The 19,024-nt window shown below is 41.3% G+C and overlaps 1 protein-coding gene across 2 annotated transcripts; it reads left to right on the top strand.

Moving 5' to 3' along the window:
* The first annotated feature begins 8,346 nt into the window (after nt 1–8,346).
* mier2 (mesoderm induction early response 1, family member 2) lies at nt 8,347–18,710 on the top strand. 2 transcript variants are annotated; one of them, XM_068707239.1, is made up of 12 exons: nt 8,347–8,395; nt 9,547–9,700; nt 10,676–10,789; nt 10,915–11,005; nt 11,678–11,757; nt 12,000–12,069; nt 12,259–12,410; nt 12,771–12,852; nt 14,439–14,533; nt 14,660–14,790; nt 15,778–15,920; nt 17,286–18,710. In XM_068707239.1, the coding sequence occupies exons 2-12, from the start codon at nt 9,602–9,604 to the stop codon at nt 17,735–17,737; spliced, it is 1,509 nt and encodes a 502-aa protein (XP_068563340.1). In that variant the 5' UTR covers nt 8,347–8,395; nt 9,547–9,601; the 3' UTR covers nt 17,738–18,710. The 2 variants fall into 2 exon arrangements, with proteins under 2 accessions (XP_068563340.1, XP_068563341.1); XM_068707240.1 differs by lacking the exon at nt 8,347–8,395 and adding an exon at nt 9,111–9,193.
* Nucleotides 18,711–19,024: the final 314 nt, after the last annotated feature.

Raw genomic sequence — 19,024 nt, forward strand, 5'->3', positions numbered from 1 at the left:
GTTACATGGAGGGAATGTGGTGTGAAAATAAACAAAGAGGGCAACAAACAGTGGAGCCAACAATGGTGTGTCAGATCCAGGTCTGTCTAAGGTTTATGAGTACTTTGTGTAAACACCAAAAAATGGTCTGCTTTCTGAGATCATCCTTTCCAACAGTTTGGCCTTTGGGTTTAACCACCACAAACCCAATATCTTCACATCTTTCCGGCAGGGTTAAATACATCTGACATGTACACACACACACACACACACACACACACACACACACACACACACACACACACACACACACACACACACACACACACACACACACTGCTATAACCTTGCTATTGTGGTCCTCTGGACTGTATTCCCTGGAGTCTAAACCAACACAATCAAACCACCAACACAGGAAACTGAACATGCCTCTCCAAGCCTTTACAAGCCACAACCGATGCCTGAAAACTATTCTGACAGAAACATTTCTCAAACAGCCCAAGTTCTGGATATCATCTTTGAAATACTTTGACATGCAAGATCTGGCAAATGAGATCATATCTTGTGCATTTAGCGTTTATCTTGTGTTTGGCTACGGCACATGTATTTCAACTTCACCCTGCTACACTGTGACATTCCCCGGGTCCTACGTCTCATAACCAGGACAACGTTTTATTAGGATGGAGTGAACGAAAATATATCGAAACTTGTATTTCCAAAAAGTTTCAGGCTTGTCGGACTTAATGTTTTCTCTGCAGCTCTCACCCTGATGGATTTGTTTTCCATGGATGCGGACCAAAAGATAAAGACGTGACCTCTCAGTGGACTGCCGGCTCTGCGAGACCGTCACCACGAAGGCACTCGCTCGCTTGGCATTCTTGCTGCCAAGGAAAATGTCTGTTCAAGTATAGCCATAGAGGGTTGAAAGAGGAACTTCATGGAAAATTAACAAACAAGTATTGTTAACAATTATAACTCAGGAATTGGCACAGCGCACAGAGGGTTGCTTTTCTTACAATGAGCTTGTGTGAATTCATTTTTATTTTTAAAGAATGGTGAGGCACTTCAAGAACAAATTGTCTTTAGGGATTCAGGCAGTTGCAAAGCATATGAGCAACATGTACAACACGTTAAGATCATAATGATTTTTGTGATTCAGAGTGTCGAAACCAGTGACCGTTGAGTTGTGATGTAACATTTCAAACAGTCCATATCCACGCTCCACTCTGTGTGCAGGTAAAAGGGGGCTGGTTATGATCGCAGATTAACCGTGGATTTAAACAGTAGACTGGTTGTGTGCTGTTTCTATGGCACATGTGTGTACACACCCCGGTGAGTCTTGGGTGTGAAAGGCCCATGTGTCTGGGCGTCACTGATTTAATGACACCACTTACTGGCCTAATTCACACTCAGGGTTTTGTGCATATTTGAAAAAAAGCAACACGGGAGGAAATCCCTCCAACAGTGAATCTGTTGTGTCAGTCAAGTTGGAGGTGAACACTTTTAGGGTTTGATGCTTCCTAATTATGTCTATCCTTTTATCCGGCAGACATTCGCTTGGCATGCTTTAACATCGGCAACTTGAAAAGTGACACCCTTCAAACACCTGACTTTGCTCTTGAACTACTTATGAAGTGAATTGGGGGCCCGAAATGGTAAATGTTATGAAAGGAGTGTTTTGGCCAGAGATTCCGAAACGTCAGAGAGAGAGAGAGAGAGAGAGAGAGAGTGATACAGGGGTTGGAGGGTGGAGTGAGAGGCTAAAACAGGACAGGGCAGAGCCACACACATCTTTCCACTCCTGTGTTTTTATTTGAGCTCATTGCGTCTCACAGGAAATGCCCTCCACTGTGTCCATGAAAACGTGTTCTTCTTCTATGGTAAAAGTCAAGCAGACTATTAACAAAACGAGCGAACAAAACAGAACACACTGTCAGGAGATGAATAACTTTTCCTGCTGTTGCTTTTACTTTAGATTATTCACATAAAAGGGACTTTGCAGTGTTTAGTTATCACTATAATTTATCAAATTATTCTCTACAAGACCTGAGGAAAAAGTCCCACCTTTACTTCTAAGTGCAGCTTCTCTTCCTGTGACTGTATACAGCACAGAATTGTGCTTTGATACCTCACACTTGCGACATTGTTTTGCAGTGAAACAACTTGTACCCATGATTCAGGTCCTGTGCTCCACAAACCACTGCCCAGTCAGGCGTCTGATATTAGCTGTGGTGTGTTCACACGCATAGCAGTACAATACACGGAAACCCAAGTCTCCTGAGTCTCATGATATCACCTTTGAATGTAACCATCATTGTAGCCTGAATTATTAGGGACCATAAAGCAGAGCGCTCGGTTCCTCTTGTGTGACAGTTATTGCCAATGCATCAGCAGCACACAAACACATCAGCTCTCATTACGAGAAGTGGGACACTTTCTCTGGCCTTTTCCTTCATAGTGTCCCATTCAAGACAATGATGATCCTGTGCATGTAAAGCTAAGAAGCTATTTGAAATCCAATCATGGAGGGGGGGGCTTCACTGTCGAGGCAACAGCGGCCCAGGGGGAAGCACACTGTCGGCTGCAAGACCTCCTGTGTTTTGCCGTCTCTTGTGCCGTGTTGGTTTAGTGGGGAATCCGAATGGAAGCCCTAAATCCCAGTTAATCTGTCACAGCGCTGGGAGAACTGGGCACTCCAAAGCCACACTATCTGGTCATCAGCTTTGTACTGGTCTGCTGCCGGCAGACCCGCGGAGACACAAACATCCTGTTTAGAGAGGGAGTAGGAGAGAGATAGAAATACCAGTGTAAATGGTCAGTAGATGGACAAGAAAGGGATGGAACGTCTGTGAAAATATGCAATGAAAGACTCACAGGTACACACTCACAGTGGTGTGTTTGGTTGCTGTGTTTGTTTACTCACCGGTTTTTAAAAACTGAATTTATTTCAAAGCTGAACATGCAAAGAGTAGGCAGAGAGGTGTGACGTGTCATATATTAGTATGCATGCAGAAACCGGAGGGCAAACATAGCAGCCAGCAGACTGGAATTGACCCCAATTATGAATCCACTGTACTGCTTGTGATCTCTTACGCCATCTGAGCCAGCCAGGCGCAAACACACACATACTGTACATCAAATATGGAACTAACGGAGGAATGCTCTCAGAATAAACTAAGATGACCTTAGTTAGCTTCACCATTTTGACGCTTGATTTCATTGTGCACGTCTTGGCAAAGTTATTGAAAGAGACGTAGGAGAATCGTTTGATACTGTGTTGAAGTTTTCAATTCCTGAATCAACCCATGCACAGGACAGCATTGCCCCCTTGTGGTATGATAGGTACAGAGTTGGAACATGTTATAATGTAAAGTTATACTTGAATTGGGCATAAAACAGAGTGGCAGACAGTGCGTGGTTTTTTTCAATGTACTTGTCAGTTTTAAGTTTCGGCTATTTTGCTTCTATATTAAAGAAAGAAAACATCCAAAATACACATTTAGGTGTTTATTTGACTGTAATTTGTCTATTTGTGTCAGATTAAACATGACAAATTCAGAAAAATGATTGTCTTAATGTAAGTAACCAACTGGGGAAGCTTTATCTATTTAAAGTAGTAATAGTTAAATGTTCTACTCTATTTACCAGCAGTCTCTCAACACATCCTGTTTTACATTTTAAAAATATCTCCAAAGCCAGGCCTTGTTGAACTCAGAAGGATGACAAAAAACTCACTCATGCTTTTATTACTCGTTGTTTAGACTATATATTAATAGTATAAATCCTTGGTGCACATTGTATTTATTTAAAATATATATTTACAGGACAAATTAGTAACTTTGGATAAACAAGATAAGTAAGATAGACTGAAATCAACCCCGAGTTCACTGCTTCCAAAAATCAAAAATCATTGAAAACAAAAAAATGAAATGTTTCTTCCTATAGGTGCATTTTGTTATTCCAACAGCATTTCAAAGAACGTGTGCAGTTCACACTACTTTCACCAGGGATTCAAATTTGAACCTGTACATTGTTTTTGAGAGTATTTTGACTTCCTAGTTCATTAAAAGTGTTTGTGCAAGTACATTTTAATCTTAAATTATGACCACAATAAACAACTGCGCCCATAGGAAAAAAAGTCTTGTATGTTGTCATCTTATTTGTCATTCTAACATCATGGGTGAGCTGTTGCGGTTTGTCTTAGTCTGCTAACATGATGACCATGCGCTCGGTGACAAAATGAAAGAGAAAGTAGTGTTGACTAGTCAAGTACTGAAACTGCAGAGTCATTCCCAGGAAGTAACTTGACGAATGAGGAACTAACTCCTTCTGCCGTTCTTTTCCAATTGGTTGGTCAAATAAGGAATTACACTAGATGTTATATCATTATAGTATTTCTGCTTTCGGGGGGGGCGGCACCACTTGAGATAAGTCCCTGCCAAGTCCACTACACATTTCTTGTGTTTGAAAAGACAAAACATACTGAAGTCATTAGACAGTTCTATAATGTGTCACATGGTGCCATCATGTACAGAGTCCCATGGTATAACACAGTCCTTCGTGACATATGGATGACATTTTGTGGCAGGCTCTTGTGACACCTCTGTGTTTGCCGTGGTGACACATGAACATTCTGGAAATCCGACATGGATGGATCTAGAAAAAGGTTCCTGCTCCTGGATCTGCAGCAGTCCACAAGTCTCCATCCTCTTTTCAAATGACCACACAATGAAGAGCGATGAAAGCAAATAAAAAGCATGCTTGTTGAAGTATAACAAAACAGGGGGAACGTTTGCACACACCAATGAACAGTTTAAAGTCTGAATGTTTACAGGACCCGGTTGTATTGTCTTCACTGTTTCCTCTCTGTATCTGCATTCCTCTGACTTTCTGCTCTATCTTAAGCAAAGAAAGCCCATGAGGCACTGGAATGTAACTATCACCGGATCTAAGTCATGAACCACGGGCAGAATAATGGAGACAACCGTGATGGAATGTGTTATGGCTTCTCACATACGGTAATGGCTAAACAGCCGATACTACAGAACATACAGTACACTTCACAGTAAATATGCCATGAAGAGAGAAAACTACCATCAGCCACTGAGCATAATCTCTGTTTCACATCTGCTTTTAATCACTGTAAGTACAGGTAGTGCTCTCTGTCACAGCAGGGTGTTATGAGTCATGGTTCAAAGCCCAGGTCCCCATGATGCTCTGCAAATTTCTCTCTATTATCGCCACATCTAGAACATATCCAAAGTGCACAGCCACATAAAATCAAGATTTTTTTCTAGAAAAAAGATTTGCATACTTTGAACGACAGATTCAACCAAGCCTTGTATTCCTATCAGAATGGTAGAAAAGCATGCAAAGTTTTCACTTAAAGGTCCGTAAACAAACACTCCATGTTTGTGTCATTATCCTACAGTCTCCTGGGCAGCCCTCACAGCTTACCACCGAGGGAATGTCTTCTCCTCAGTGATTTATCGTTTCATATACTGCAAAAGGACTGTGTGTCTGAAGAACTCTTCAATCAGACCTCTTACTTCACTAAAGGCCTAACCAACAGATGCTACACTGCTGTATGATGCCAAGACAAATACGTGACACACAACCCCCTCAACATGCACACAAACACTGAGGCCTATACATACAGAACTTACGTGTGATGGGGCAACTGTATTTGCACCCTGGTGTCTTCATTAAGTTCCTTGTTTTGCATCTTAAAGCATACCTATGTCATACATTCCTTAATAACCTTCTTTTCCTAGACATTAATGAACCCCTAACTTATTTAATGACGATCTAATATTCACAAAGGGTACTGTGATACTTTTTATCAGAACAAAAAGCTTATTTTTTTTGCTGAGCATTAAAGCTCATACTCTTGACCTTTTAAATAGCACTTTCACAAAACAATCCAAAATGATGATTCACTTACTCGCTTCATCCTAAGCTCTCAACCGCAGCATGCAGTTCATCAGTGGTGCTAGATTTTTCAAATTCCAGCTGTTATTTCAACCAAGCATCTGTATTGTGAAATGTTTTGAAGGCTCTAGATTAGAAAAAGTCAGTTGGTATTATTTTGCAAAAACTCTTATCTCCAAGGTCAAGAATGAACAGAAGCCAAAGACCAACTTAGACAAGAAGTCATGAAAGCACTCAAGTGCTATCTTCAAAGATTTCTTCAAACGACTGAGCAAACTCAAGCCAACAAGTGGACCTTGAGTTGGGATTGTTTTGTCAAACTATTTTTTCCCTCCACTTGTAATTTTCAATAACACAATTTTCTCAAAATGTCACGATGCAAGTTTAGAATCTCTTGTAAATGGAAGATTGTCTTCTGTCCGAGCCGTCTTCTTTGCTTGTACTGTCCATTTTTGTAATGACATGGTTTACTGGTACGCATAGTATTGGTACCCCTTATGTAATCTAAAGTAAAACACACAGTACATACCACCAACAAAGCCTTACAATAAACATTCAATTGCTCTTTTTGTGGACAGCTTTTCTTATTCACACAAAACACACAAACAGAGTTAAAGACCCTGAAGACACAATGAAGTGTCCTAACCCCACTAAAACCCCTTTCACCGAGGGTCACTAAAGGAAGCAGAGGTCTCTCAGTGAGGGAGGAGCTGCCTGTTGATGAACACCTTAAATACTGTCACATGTTCTCAGATGCAGATTGATTAAAGAAGCAGATATGTGGTGCATGTCCTTGTATCTAAATGTGCTGTATGTGAAACAGCTCTACAACTGACAGTTTTTGTAAAAAAGTCCTTGTTTGTCTCTCCAAATCTACAAGGTCAGCAACTTTTTGTTATCCTGTTGGCAACACACCGTGACAATAGTGTGCCTTTGAATTGATTTCCAGTAGGTTTGCGCCTATTGTTCTCCACAGTACATCCTGTTTGTCCTTTGGTGTTGAAATCCTTATTGCGCAAAACCGACGAACCGGCTACAATTCTTTAAACACCCATTCAGTTACATCGAAGAATGAAAGCACAGCTCACCTAAACACCCAAAACAACTTTCTCAGGCGGTACACACCTTCTCATGACATTCATTCACACAAAATGTCTACACACTAAAAGGAGACCAAACCAATGCAGTCACAATAACAAATGTGCTTTGTTGTGTTTTCCCTGTGTTGTTTAGTCTTTTGTTGAACACAAAACCCAGCTCTTTTCTCTGTAACAAGCTACCTTTTGACACATGGGACTGAGGTGATGTTGACAGCTGGAAAGTTGTAAAGCACAGAGTTACAACTGGTCTGATTTGCTTTGACTAAACCCATTGTAGAACTGCTTTAAACGTGTGATTAACACTTGAGTGGATGGATATTTCAAGACTTTTCACATCAGGCCAGTATGATCCATATACAATACTGCATCTGTTAATGCAGATGTGGACAAATTAATGAGACCAGTGTGATTCATTTTCTTGGCTTCTCATCTTTCCTTAAAAATAGATTTAAATATCAATCAGAAAACTTACATATGACTTTGACGAGGCGTCATAAGAAAGAACAAACTCCAGGAAAGAAGGAATCCGTAATATTGGCAGTTTATTATACAGTAAAACAAAATTGAAGTGGGTCACCTGTAACAATTGTTAGAAGTAATGAAAGACTTAGAAATACCGACCTATTTTAATTTCACATGTGCTGTTTTCCCCCCTTATTTATGTGGCCTTGATATCAAACTTATTAATTGTAGCCTGTAGTTTACATGGGACAGATCGACTCATCATATGATCTACTTTGTTTGTTGTGGCTGAATCGTGTCACGTGCGGTCAACCTTTACACTACCCCTTCCTCTCCTATCGCCTGAGAGCTGTGAGCAGTCATTGGCCGAGGAAAGAGACTTATATCTTTATCTGCTTTGACCATGTCAAGCCCCGTCCCTCATTCACGCATTCAGTACGAGCCTATAGTTCCCATATGTGGAGCATATGGACATGTAGGTTGAGAGATGACATTTAAATAAAACGTCAATATCGTATTCAGTGCCGACCTGTTGTTTAAACGAACAAAGGGACAACACGCGGGTCAATATTTATATATAAAATAGGGAATGTCCATCTGTAATGTATATGTTAAACATGATGTTTACGTTCTTTTAAAGTATGTTTTTAAAACATTGCCCAAGAGCACAATGTATGAATTGATACCGAAAGTGGGAGGGAGATAATAACTAAAAAAAAAAAACTAAAGGAATTATTTAATGCCAGCTGTCAAGCGAGACAAAAATAGCCGAATTACTTGGAAATAGTCAATACTCGAGTCTGCACCTAACTAACTAACAGTCGCTGTTGCTGAATCGTTGCGGCAATAAACGGAGCTGTACAGAGGAGCAGACCTACAACATCCGGGCAATAGTCAGCTTGCGCAGAAACGGAATGGCGGAGGTAAGTGAGAGAAAAACGAGGAATGTAACGACTCGAATGATAGAGAAACCGGACCGAATCTGATACTTTGAGTCACGCCGTACGTTACACAAGAGCGTCGACGGTTTCGCCGGCCGGTTACCGCCGGCTGAAAGAGGCGCTACGGGGGCATTTTTTAACTGGGGAGAAGAAATGGAGAACCTCTCCGGCGTATCGCCTCACTCCGCGTTCTTAGCGTTAAAGAGCCATTCCCTCCGCCTTCATAGTAAAACCCGTAGAAAACAATAGGGAGCGGGGTCTAACACGGTGGTGCTGAACTATTCCAGGTGCTGCCCCGGCGACGAAGTGAAATCGAGTGGGAAAAAGTTAGGGGCAGAGATGTCACGACTTGGCGGCGGTGAACTCCGACCGTCTCTTTCGGAAATATTGAGAACTACTTATTTCCTTCTTGTTGCCGCTCGCAGTGAGCCGGGGAGAGGAAGAGACGTTCAGCACCAAGTCACAGGAAAGCGCCCCTGGTCAGGCAGACGGCACCCGATGGGTTGGGAGAGGCACGCGGCATGAATATTTAGGTTTTCACGGGACTTTTACAACTTCTTCACCCAGGAAGGGTGTCTTTGAGAAGTAGCATGTAATCTAATTCAAAGAGTGGGGGCACTCAACGTGAACTGGGGTGGGCTTGTGTCGGCTACATCCTCCTTTCGTCCTGTCTTTTAACGCTACAAAGTTTCTTTTGTTTTTCACTAAAGTCTGGCATGTCTTTGTTAAAGACATGTGTCCCAAAATGTGCTGTCACACCATATGAAAAACAAGACGCGGGTGTGTTTTGATTTTAAACAGTAGCCTATATTACATTATATTACATTAAACCAATCCGTAAAGTTGTCTGATTATTCTTTTGGGGATTTAGAAAGATTTAAGTTACAATTGAGTGCTGCACTTTGATTGCAGGGTATCAATCTTTGAAGGACACTTGTATCCCCACTACAGGTCTCATGAGTTAAAAAAGGTGGTAGGAGTCAGCTGATCTGTAAGGGTACAAGGAGTCAGGATCAGCCACTATTTGATCCCTCATGTTGTCCATGTGTGTGCTGGCATGCTACAGTGCATTCCCAGTGCTGTTGTACATGAATGTCCGTATAAGATGGCTCCGTGTTTGTGTGTGTCTGCAGGTGGGTGAAGAGCCCCTGAAGAGAAGTGCGGCGGTTGTGGCCTAGTGGAGAGTGGATGAGGCACCGTGATGAAGGCCCTCAGCGGGAGAAGCAGAAGTCTTCACAGGCCTTAGAGAACTTTCGCCCCATGAAGATGGCAGCGCAGTCCCACACTGTACGGTCAAGTACAGCCAAGTCTACGTTAAAGCTAGTTGCTGTATGAAAGCCACAGTCTCTTCAACTAAATATGTTTCTTTTGATTATGTGAACCTATTTGCCACAGATCTCCCTGCATCACTTGCAACACCCACTGTCACAGTATTCTTATTCTTACTACTGGAGAGTTCTGCTTTGATTTAAATTACAGTGCATTCATTTTTTTGCAAAGACAAAAAAAAATCCATGGACTAAAGATGCACTACTGCCCTTTACCGTATATATTACAAAACCACCTGACAGGGCATGTAGTTTGTTAGCGTGTCAGAGCCTCCAGTAACACCTGTTGACAGGAGCTGCTCTTACACACTCAAAAACAACAGATCCACACTCCACATAGTGACACCGTCTTCCTTTTCTGTCATATAGCACTTATGTGGAGTAGTGTGCAAACGAAACGTAGTCAGCAGCAGATACAGATAATAGTTTTGCTTCATACACTTTCCTATGCCCATTGCCACAAAATGCAAAGCACAGAAAGAGCTGCAGCGTTTAGTTGCCTAATCTATTTGACAAAAACTGTTGTGAGAATTGATTAATTGTTCAGTAATTTTCCTGCAGATAGGGCTGTTTTTATTCTCCTTCAAATATGCAGATTTCCTGGTTTTATTTGTTTTAAATATTGAACTGAATATCTTTGGGTGGTGGACTGACAAAACTAGACTTGTAAATACATCAACTTGGAAACTGGGATGGCCTTTTTTATTTTTTTTAAATAGTTTTGACCGTTTAAACCAAAGGATTTATCCAGAAAAGAATCCACAGATTATGATGCGTTCCTCACAGCCCTACATGTAAGACAGTTGAAACTGTAGGTCCTCTTTCCAAGTTCAATGGATCCAAACAAACTTCCTCTGAAAATGATATAAGACAATCAGCTTTTGATTTTTCACATCTACATCCGCTGTCTCCCTCTGCATCCCTGTGTTTGCAGGCCGGTGAGCTTCCTTTGGAGGAGCTGCTGGCTCTGTACGGCTACACGGTGTCCGACCCAGAGAAGGAGACCTGTCACATGGCGGCCAGCCTGCCAGACATGACACCGGACAAGGTGAGATACGCCGCCGTGAACTATTCATTTCTGACGTATTATGAGTGCATGCGGTGTTATTGTGGACTTTGCTGTGCTTTGCTATACTTTGCGGCTCTATCGCTCTAATAACTTGTGTTGTACAGGATCCGATAACTGAGGAAGACGAATCATTAGCTGATGATCTCACCCCCTCAGTCATCTCAAACACCTCAGATCTGCTCCGCCGCCTCCAAGGTAACGCACACATTACTGTATGACATTCTAAAAGTTTATTACCGTATGCACACTCGGAGCCTTTTTTTCTGATGAAACTGTATTGTTGTACTGAAAGAAAGGAACATCCCTGGGGCCTTTTTGTTTTTAGTGGAACTTTTCCTCATCATTCAATTTAAAACCCGTGCTTTGCTGAGACTGCAGCATGTTACTTACAGCTAGACGGTACATTTCAATAACATGACATGCCAGAAGTTATAATGTCAGGAAATTACGTGAAAGCTTTGACTTGTTTATTTCTGTGTAATGTGATATGGGAACTTCCTGGTATAGCAGCATGTGCTGCTTTCTGTGTCTGTCTCCATGTGACTGAATGATGTCAAATACACTCAAACATTTCTGACCTGAAGGAGTTTAGATATATTCAAACAGCCTTCCCCTGACGCTCACTGCTTCATCCTGAATTGTATTTTGTATTGAGTAAGATATATTGCATTTTTATTTTTTATTATATAACTTTCATTGCTTCCCACTGCTGTCTTGGGTCAATAATAATAATACACAAAAAAAAAAAGGAAAACAAATCATTCAAAGTTTGTCAGCAGAAATATATGCCCAAATCTTTTTTTTGCAGAATGTGTAGAGTGTTTAAAATGATTGCCTGAAACTCCTCTCGGATGTTTTGTCTCTCAGGTGGAGACAAAGACACATTAGTCAGCTCATCAGATGAGGACTCTGACAATGCATCTGTTCCCTCCAATGAAGAGCACAAGGTAGGCACCGATGGCTCCCACACACATCTCACGATCAGGGGGCCTTTTTTGAAACATACACAAGGTGACTCTGATTCTAATGTTTTGATGTGGGGTTGTGCCTGAGGTACTTATACATAGTCAATGTATTACCTACAGTCGACAGTAGGACCACAATTTCTAAACTCTAGCTACAGTATACTGTACTTGTATATGTCCCATTTTAGTGCTATGACAGACTTTGTCTTTGGTTTCATTCTCAGGAGATCATGGTTGGCTCTATGTATCAGGCGAAAATCCCTCCTCTCAGTTCATATACCCACCAGGAGAGAGGTAAGCTAACTTTTTTATAAAATCTTCCAAGCACCAAGTCATTGACTTTGGCGACTCCAACTGGAGGTATCGAAGAAAGCAACTGCCAAACACATCTCTATCTACCTTCACTGTCTCTTTTATCAGGTTTGTCTGCCGCTTCCACTGCGTTTACCCCTCTTTATCGCTACCTTTTCTTTGATCCTCTAGACTGCAGCAGTGAGGACCAGTGTCTGTGGAGGCCAGGAGTTCTGCCGATGCAGGAAGTGGAAGAGTTCTTGCAGAACGCGCAGAGACCATATAGCCAGGAGGGGGCAGCAAGCACACAAACGCAAGGAGACACTGTCCGAGACAACCAACAGGTACGGTCGCTTTAAATTGTATCGCGGAAAACACTGTCAAGTAGTTTATTCCGGCTGTGCTGCGAGTTACATGTAGGCTATGTACTACCTGCTATCTGAAGTTGTGTCGTCTTGATATTCAGTTGTACCGCTTTTGTCACACAACGTGTCTGAACTTCTTATTCAACCACATCTCCCCTAAATGATTAACCTACCATGACTACATGCAGTTGATAGAGGATCATGGTTTTCTCAATGTTGAGTGCATGAACAGTTCTTCTGTGCGTAAACATAGAGATCAGATATTTCTACCATTGTTTCTCTTGGTCTAAAAGTCTGACCCTTTTCAACTCGTCCTCCTACTTTGCTCTTGCTTCTCAGGCACTGTATGAACTAGTGAAATGCAACTTCAATGCAGAAGAGGCACTGAGACGATTACGCTTCAATGTGAAAGTGTACAGTGGTAAGAACCTTCTTATTGTCCCACAGTACTATTATACTTATTTATAATCCACTCCATGACGGTGATGAATACTGATCAAATATTTATTGACTTTTATGTAATTTAATTTGCCAATGTTGTAGTATATTTCCCAACATTATTTAGAGGGGCTTGGTTGGGGTGGGGGGTTGGACCATATTTCATTGTGCGTCCATTCATGTCTTCAGAAAGAAACTACAAAGCTATTGTTTGGTGGAAGAGTCACTCCCTCCAACAAAGGGAGCCTAACAACAACACAGCAAGGGGAATACATTCTCACTGCAGCTATTGATATGGTTTCAAGCTGCATTTTATGCAAAAGTTCATCAATAAGTTTCGAAAACCAACATTTTGCTCTGCAGATGAAGAAGAAAAAATGACGGGAACAAAAGCTGTTTTTTGATATCATTGTCATATTTGTAGATGCTGTGGAGGAGGATTGCAGTGGGTTTTAATTTATTCCACTTCATTGAAAGAGGCAGACCTGAAATTGGAGGACTTTGTGGGGATCAGCACAAACGGGGCTTAGGCAATAGATAAGAAATTAGGGAAGTCTGGGGGACTCCCAAATGCTCAAGTGCAGTCAGTGGCCGAGCAGTACTGTATGGTATAAAGGGAGGCACTGCATCCAAGACCTGTCCAGTCAGTCCTGAGTCAAACAATGTAATGACAAAATGTAGGATGAGATCATAAGCTTCTTGGAAACGCAGGGATGAAATTGCCCACACGTTTCAACATCCTCATGAAGTGACATGTTTCAGAAACTCAATGTACTAAATTGTAGATGCAACACACACCTTGTACAGCACGTAGAGTCACATCCTTCACAAAGAAACTAGAACTGTGAGGGCACTGAGTAAAAGAGGGGAACGTATACTCATTTGGGATCCTGAAATCCATCATTGAGTTCCATAAACTGCAGAACAGATCAATCCCACGTGTGAAAACCAAAATTTTAAGCCTACGAAAGCATTACTGCTGGAGGATACTGCAAAGTATGACTGTATCTGGTACCTTGTCAGTGTAACACCAGCTGCTGACTCCAACACTGCAAAGGAGAAACAGTTCACCTTGTGACCTCTTACTCAGCAGAGAGGCTCCAGTTTAAGTCCAAGACCTCCGTTGTAGTTTGGAGTGGAAACGACCCACTGCGAGGCCAGAGAGCCCTGACCATACGGTTACATTTTGACACATCCCATCCTGGTTTTTGTGCAGCCGGCTCGATCAAGTCAAAACCGGACATTGAGTGGTGACCTCAAAGCCTCAAAACCCTGCTTTGTCATAATCGGACCCAAACGGAATCTCAGGATTTGGGGTTTTTGGGGTTTTCTTTACAGTTTTCAGGATGAAAATCTGCAGAAGGCGTATTTGCTTGTAACGTGATAGACAATATTAAATTAAGAAAAAGAAAAGCAACCTCTCAATTCATTTAAAACCTCAAGCTCAGATTCCAAGTGGGCATTCGTTAAAAAAATAATAATTATTAAATACATTTTTAATGAGAATGATGCAAACTATAAATTAATAGTAATGGTGAAATACTCCCTGGTGCTTTTCTCTCCTTTTAGAAGAGCTCTGTGCCTGGAGTGAGGAGGAGTGTAGGAACTTTGAGCACGGCTATCGGGTTTACGGGAAAAACTTCCACCTCATTCAGGCTAATAAGGTGAGTGCTGTGACATTTGTCTGTTGAATCTTTCCTGGAGTTTGATGTTCAAACCTGACTGACCTGCTGTAGGCTACTCCTTTTGTTTTTTTGCCTCAAAGCAAACACTGTTTTCCTCCTCCTCAGGTACGAACGCGCTCCGTTGGGGAGTGTGTGGAGTATTACTACATGTGGAAGAAGTCTGACCGTCACGAGTACTTTACCCAGCAGGCCACCAGGCTCAGCCGCAAGAAGTTCAGCCTACAATCAGGGAACATGTAAGTATTGCTTAAGGCTGTACCAAATGTCAGATTTTTTTTCTGTAAGTTATTAATGACTTACTCAGAGCGCTGCTTTGTCTCTCACCTGCACCTGTAATATTTTCTAGTAAGCTGACCCGACTCTCCCCGACTCGTGCGTCGACCCACAACACAGGAATCTTATCCTACAAATAGTGAATTAGTTTACTTATAATATTACTACATGTAGCTTGATCTTTATGTTCAACCGTGCGGAAAAAACAGGTTAAACAGAATTAAAAAAAGGAAAAAAGTTGCGCAACATTCAAATATTGATTTATAATTCAAACATCAACGTTATGTTCTCATATGAACTTCCTAAGAAATCCATAACGGTCCTATTCTGAGAGCCTATTTCAATAACACCAGACCTTGTTTAAGGCTATTTATTCATTAATTCCCATTAGTTGTAGCTTTGTCACACTAGAGCAATCTATTGGGCATCTGGTTTTTGTAACTCTGGTTTGTTTTTTGTTTAGTTTTTTGCAAGCTGAACATTACATTATTTTAAGTGAATGTTGTTGTTTTTTTTACATACTTTCAGGTTGAATTAATTCCTCTTAACTGTAATTTGTATATTAAGTGCACCGTTGCTGGTGACCTCATACTCATTACAAAATAGCACGTGGAACTGCTGTTTATCAAAGATATTGCCCCCATCAATACTGTTGACAGTGTGTTCTTTTGATTATCCAGAGTAACAGGGCCACTGTTACAAAAATATGTTACAATGATATATATATATATATATATATATATATATATATATATATATATATATATATATATATATACATATATATATATATATATATATATATATATATATATATATCTCAATGTGTATATATAATATATGGTATTGGGATAAAAACAAAGGGTGTATGCCACTGTGTCATTCTTCTGCTCTTTGTGTGTTAAACCTGATATTATGTCTTGACAGCTTGTTTGTGTCGTGTGTTGCAGGGAGGATGGCGACCAGGACGGGGAGGTTGGGGAGCTGGAAGGAAGCAACAACTTGTCAGGCTTGTTGTCTCACAGCTCCGTGGACACTGGACAGCTACAGTCCCCATCACCTCCCCAGTCGAGCCTGGATGCACACAAACGAGGTAAACAAGCACCTGATATGGTGGCTCAAATTCTGGGAACTGTTGCCTCAGTGTTTGCTCTCTTGTAGATGACCAACATAACTAATTGTGAAGCAAGTGTTACAGCTATATTATTTCCATTATCACATGTTTGCATCAAGAAAGACCCGCTCAGAAAACAAGCACATGTGCAATAACAGCTTAGAAGAATTCCGCTCACTTGAAGTGGAAGCTGGTCACAGAGCACTTAATAAAACAATGCCACACACCTTGAGGATTTAGTTTGGTTTCCAATAATGCTGAAATCAGAAAGAGATATGCACCTTTTCTTGAGATAAACCATTTACATACCATGTTGTACACACATTCCAAATCACATAAGTTCTGCTATCCATCGTGTTGTACATGCAGTTCTATGGATTTCATTTTTGTTCATTGAATGTCTTATTTTGATTACATGGTTTGCCTTTTACTTTGACATCACATACTCATTATCTTACGTTATGAATCATTTTTATGTCTCTCCTCCTTTTTGTTTCCCTCACTATTTTCGTGCTCCTTGTGTGTCCTGTGTTGTTGTGTTTGTGCGTGCACGTATGCATGTCTGTACCTGCGTGTGTACATGCACACCTGTTGTCATGGTGCAGAGGAAGAGAGCCGTCCCCGCCGCAGACGAACGCCCCGCTTTCTCTTAAAGCCATGAACTCGGTCCAGACAGGCCGCAGAAAGCAGGCTGGGCCTGCAGGTAAAGAAGGCAAGACGAGAGACTTAGACAGAGAATATGATTAATGTGGTGATTTGGAACAATCCTCATTAACTTGCCTGTGGTAGATAATCAAACTCTAATTATAGCCTAAAGGTACAGTGCTGCTGTTTGCTGCCATAAAGGCTCCTCTGGCTATTCAGTAAATACCACTAATTATCCACCAGATAAGGTCGAATATATTGAGTCATTTCAGCGTTTGATCATTTCCATCACATCTGCTCAAAGTGTAACTCATTTCATAAAAATATCAATTATATTCAAGATCAGTATTTGTGTAGCAAACCTTTAACCGTAGCTGTAGTTTAAAATTAAAATGACTTGTATTTACAATTTAATCAACAACACAAAATGTATGATATATATATATATATATATATATATATATATATATATATATATATATATATATATATATATATATAAAAAACGAATAAGCAGATACATTTTTAACATGCATTTGGCAAGAGAGAGTAACTCATAAGGCCCTTATGCAAATGGATAATTTTTTCTACAAATAATTTCTATTGAATCTCCATTTTAGTTCTTTCATCTCTTCTATCATCGTGTGAGTGGAATAAATGCCGATCTGTCATCTTATGAACTCCTCTACGTCTTTCCAGATGGTGAGCTGGTGATGGGGCCGTCAGACTTGTGTGGTGACGGATGTCCTCAGCAGCTGTTTGGCTGTCCCTTCTCCCTCCCGCCCCTGGACGACCTGCGGGATCCTGGCTCAGACAGTTGTTGTCCCTCAGCTCTAGTTCAGCTCCAGGCCCAGCCCTTTCCCGAGAGCTCCCAGTGGGCCGGCGGGAGCCCTCTGTCCTGCCATGACGACCATTGCCTGCCGGGCTCCTGTTTTTACCAGCTACACATGTGCAGTGGACCTTTTGTTTCAGAGGGCCCTGACTGTGATACGGCAGGCCGGGGGGGCGGCTCCCACCACGGGCTGCAAGTGGAAATTAGCCTGCCGTCTGCCTCACCTCCCTCGTCGTCTGCCCTCCCATCACACTTCCAGGCACTTGGTAGCCTGCTGCACCCATCTCCCGTCCAGCATGCCCGCTCGCTCACACAGTGAAGGGACATGGGAAAGTCTAAACTGAGTGGTACTCTCAATAGTTTGCCCTGTGTTAAGATCTTTGATCGGTGTTGGTATTTACACCGGGCTTCATGAAATCAGGACAAAAAGTGCTTTTACCTAACTTTGTGAAAAAGGATGGACCTATCTATGTGGAGGGGGGAGGTACTCGTCTCTCTGAACCCTCTTTTAAAACTGAGACACTTGAACCATCTGTCCGTTGTGGAATGACGAGTGTTAATCACTTCTTTCAGGTGTTTATTATGTGTTCATTAACAGTTTATTACCACAACCTGCACCAGGGCTGAGCATTTGATTGGCTATTTTAAGTGGCTCGCTGTCCATTATTATCTATAAACAGATCTATGACTGACAAAGTTTACCACTGTTTCTTTGTTTTCTTATTTATCACGATGGCAATGTTTAATTGCAACTCAGATTTAATCAAAACTTCTTCCATGGAGAACTAATCACATTTTCTTCAGGTATGTTCTGTGTATCGCTCGGCACTCTGGATTGCCACGGGGACATGGTTGCTGGAGGTCTGACCCCAGAGTAAAATCTGTCCATTCAAACTATATGAAGAATATTTTATTTAAACAGCCTCAATTAAGTGTGTAAATGGCTCTCCCTTTTTGGTTCCTCCTGTATGTTTTGTTTGCACTCCTCCACTCCTGTCTGAAAACATTTGGCGGAAGAGTCTAACTGTCTCAAGAATTTTGTTTAAATATAAAGAGCTGAAACTAAATGCCATTTTCTGAGCTTGATATTTGAACATGGTTGGAGAAATAAGGAGCTCCATAATTTTGCAGGTTTTATTTTTGCTTTTGTGAAAGTTTTCCTCATTAAGATTGATTAAGGTGCGGTGCTTTGTCATCATTTCTGATCACTGTTTCTATCATGTTAAACATTAAGTGTCATTGAGAGCCTGTTTAACCTGCAGAATAGGCATAAAATAAAACGTGCAAATGTACATATGAACATAGTTAAGTCACTGAATGCAATCACTCTTTCTCAGGTACTGCAACTTTAAGGATCCCCAACACTGTTAATCAGTGAGAGTCCGTTCCTATCACTCTGAACAGGCGCATACAAGCAGATCGGATAGAACAGCGATTACACTATTAGAAGTTTATTGGATTAAGATGCACCTTGATGGTGTAAGAGTAAAAACATATGTAACTAGAGGTGAGTGCAGAATACAATCAAAGTGAAAAATAGTGTGTGTATTCCCCCCTGTGATCTGGATCTGCTTTAAACTTGAATGGTTTCTCTCTTGGCTCATGC

Source organism: Cebidichthys violaceus, unplaced genomic scaffold, assembly GCF_023349555.1.
Source record: "Cebidichthys violaceus isolate CVI_PGR_0920_01 unplaced genomic scaffold, fCebVio1.0.p SCAF_13, whole genome shotgun sequence".
Lineage (NCBI taxonomy): Eukaryota > Metazoa > Chordata > Actinopteri > Perciformes > Stichaeidae > Cebidichthys > Cebidichthys violaceus.

Bases quoted from the DNA above. Each gene is read 5' to 3' on its own strand.
- mier2 (XM_068707239.1), top strand. From the start codon at position 9,602: ATGAGGCACCGTGATGAAGGCCCTCAGCGGGAGAAGCAGAAGTCTTCA. The intron at 9,701-10,675 runs GTACGGTCAAGT...CTGTGTTTGCAG, and splicing joins TGGCAGCGCAGTCCCACACT to GCCGGTGAGCTTCCTTTGGA. The intron at 11,006-11,677 runs GTAACGCACACA...TTTGTCTCTCAG, and splicing joins TCTGCTCCGCCGCCTCCAAG to GTGGAGACAAAGACACATTA.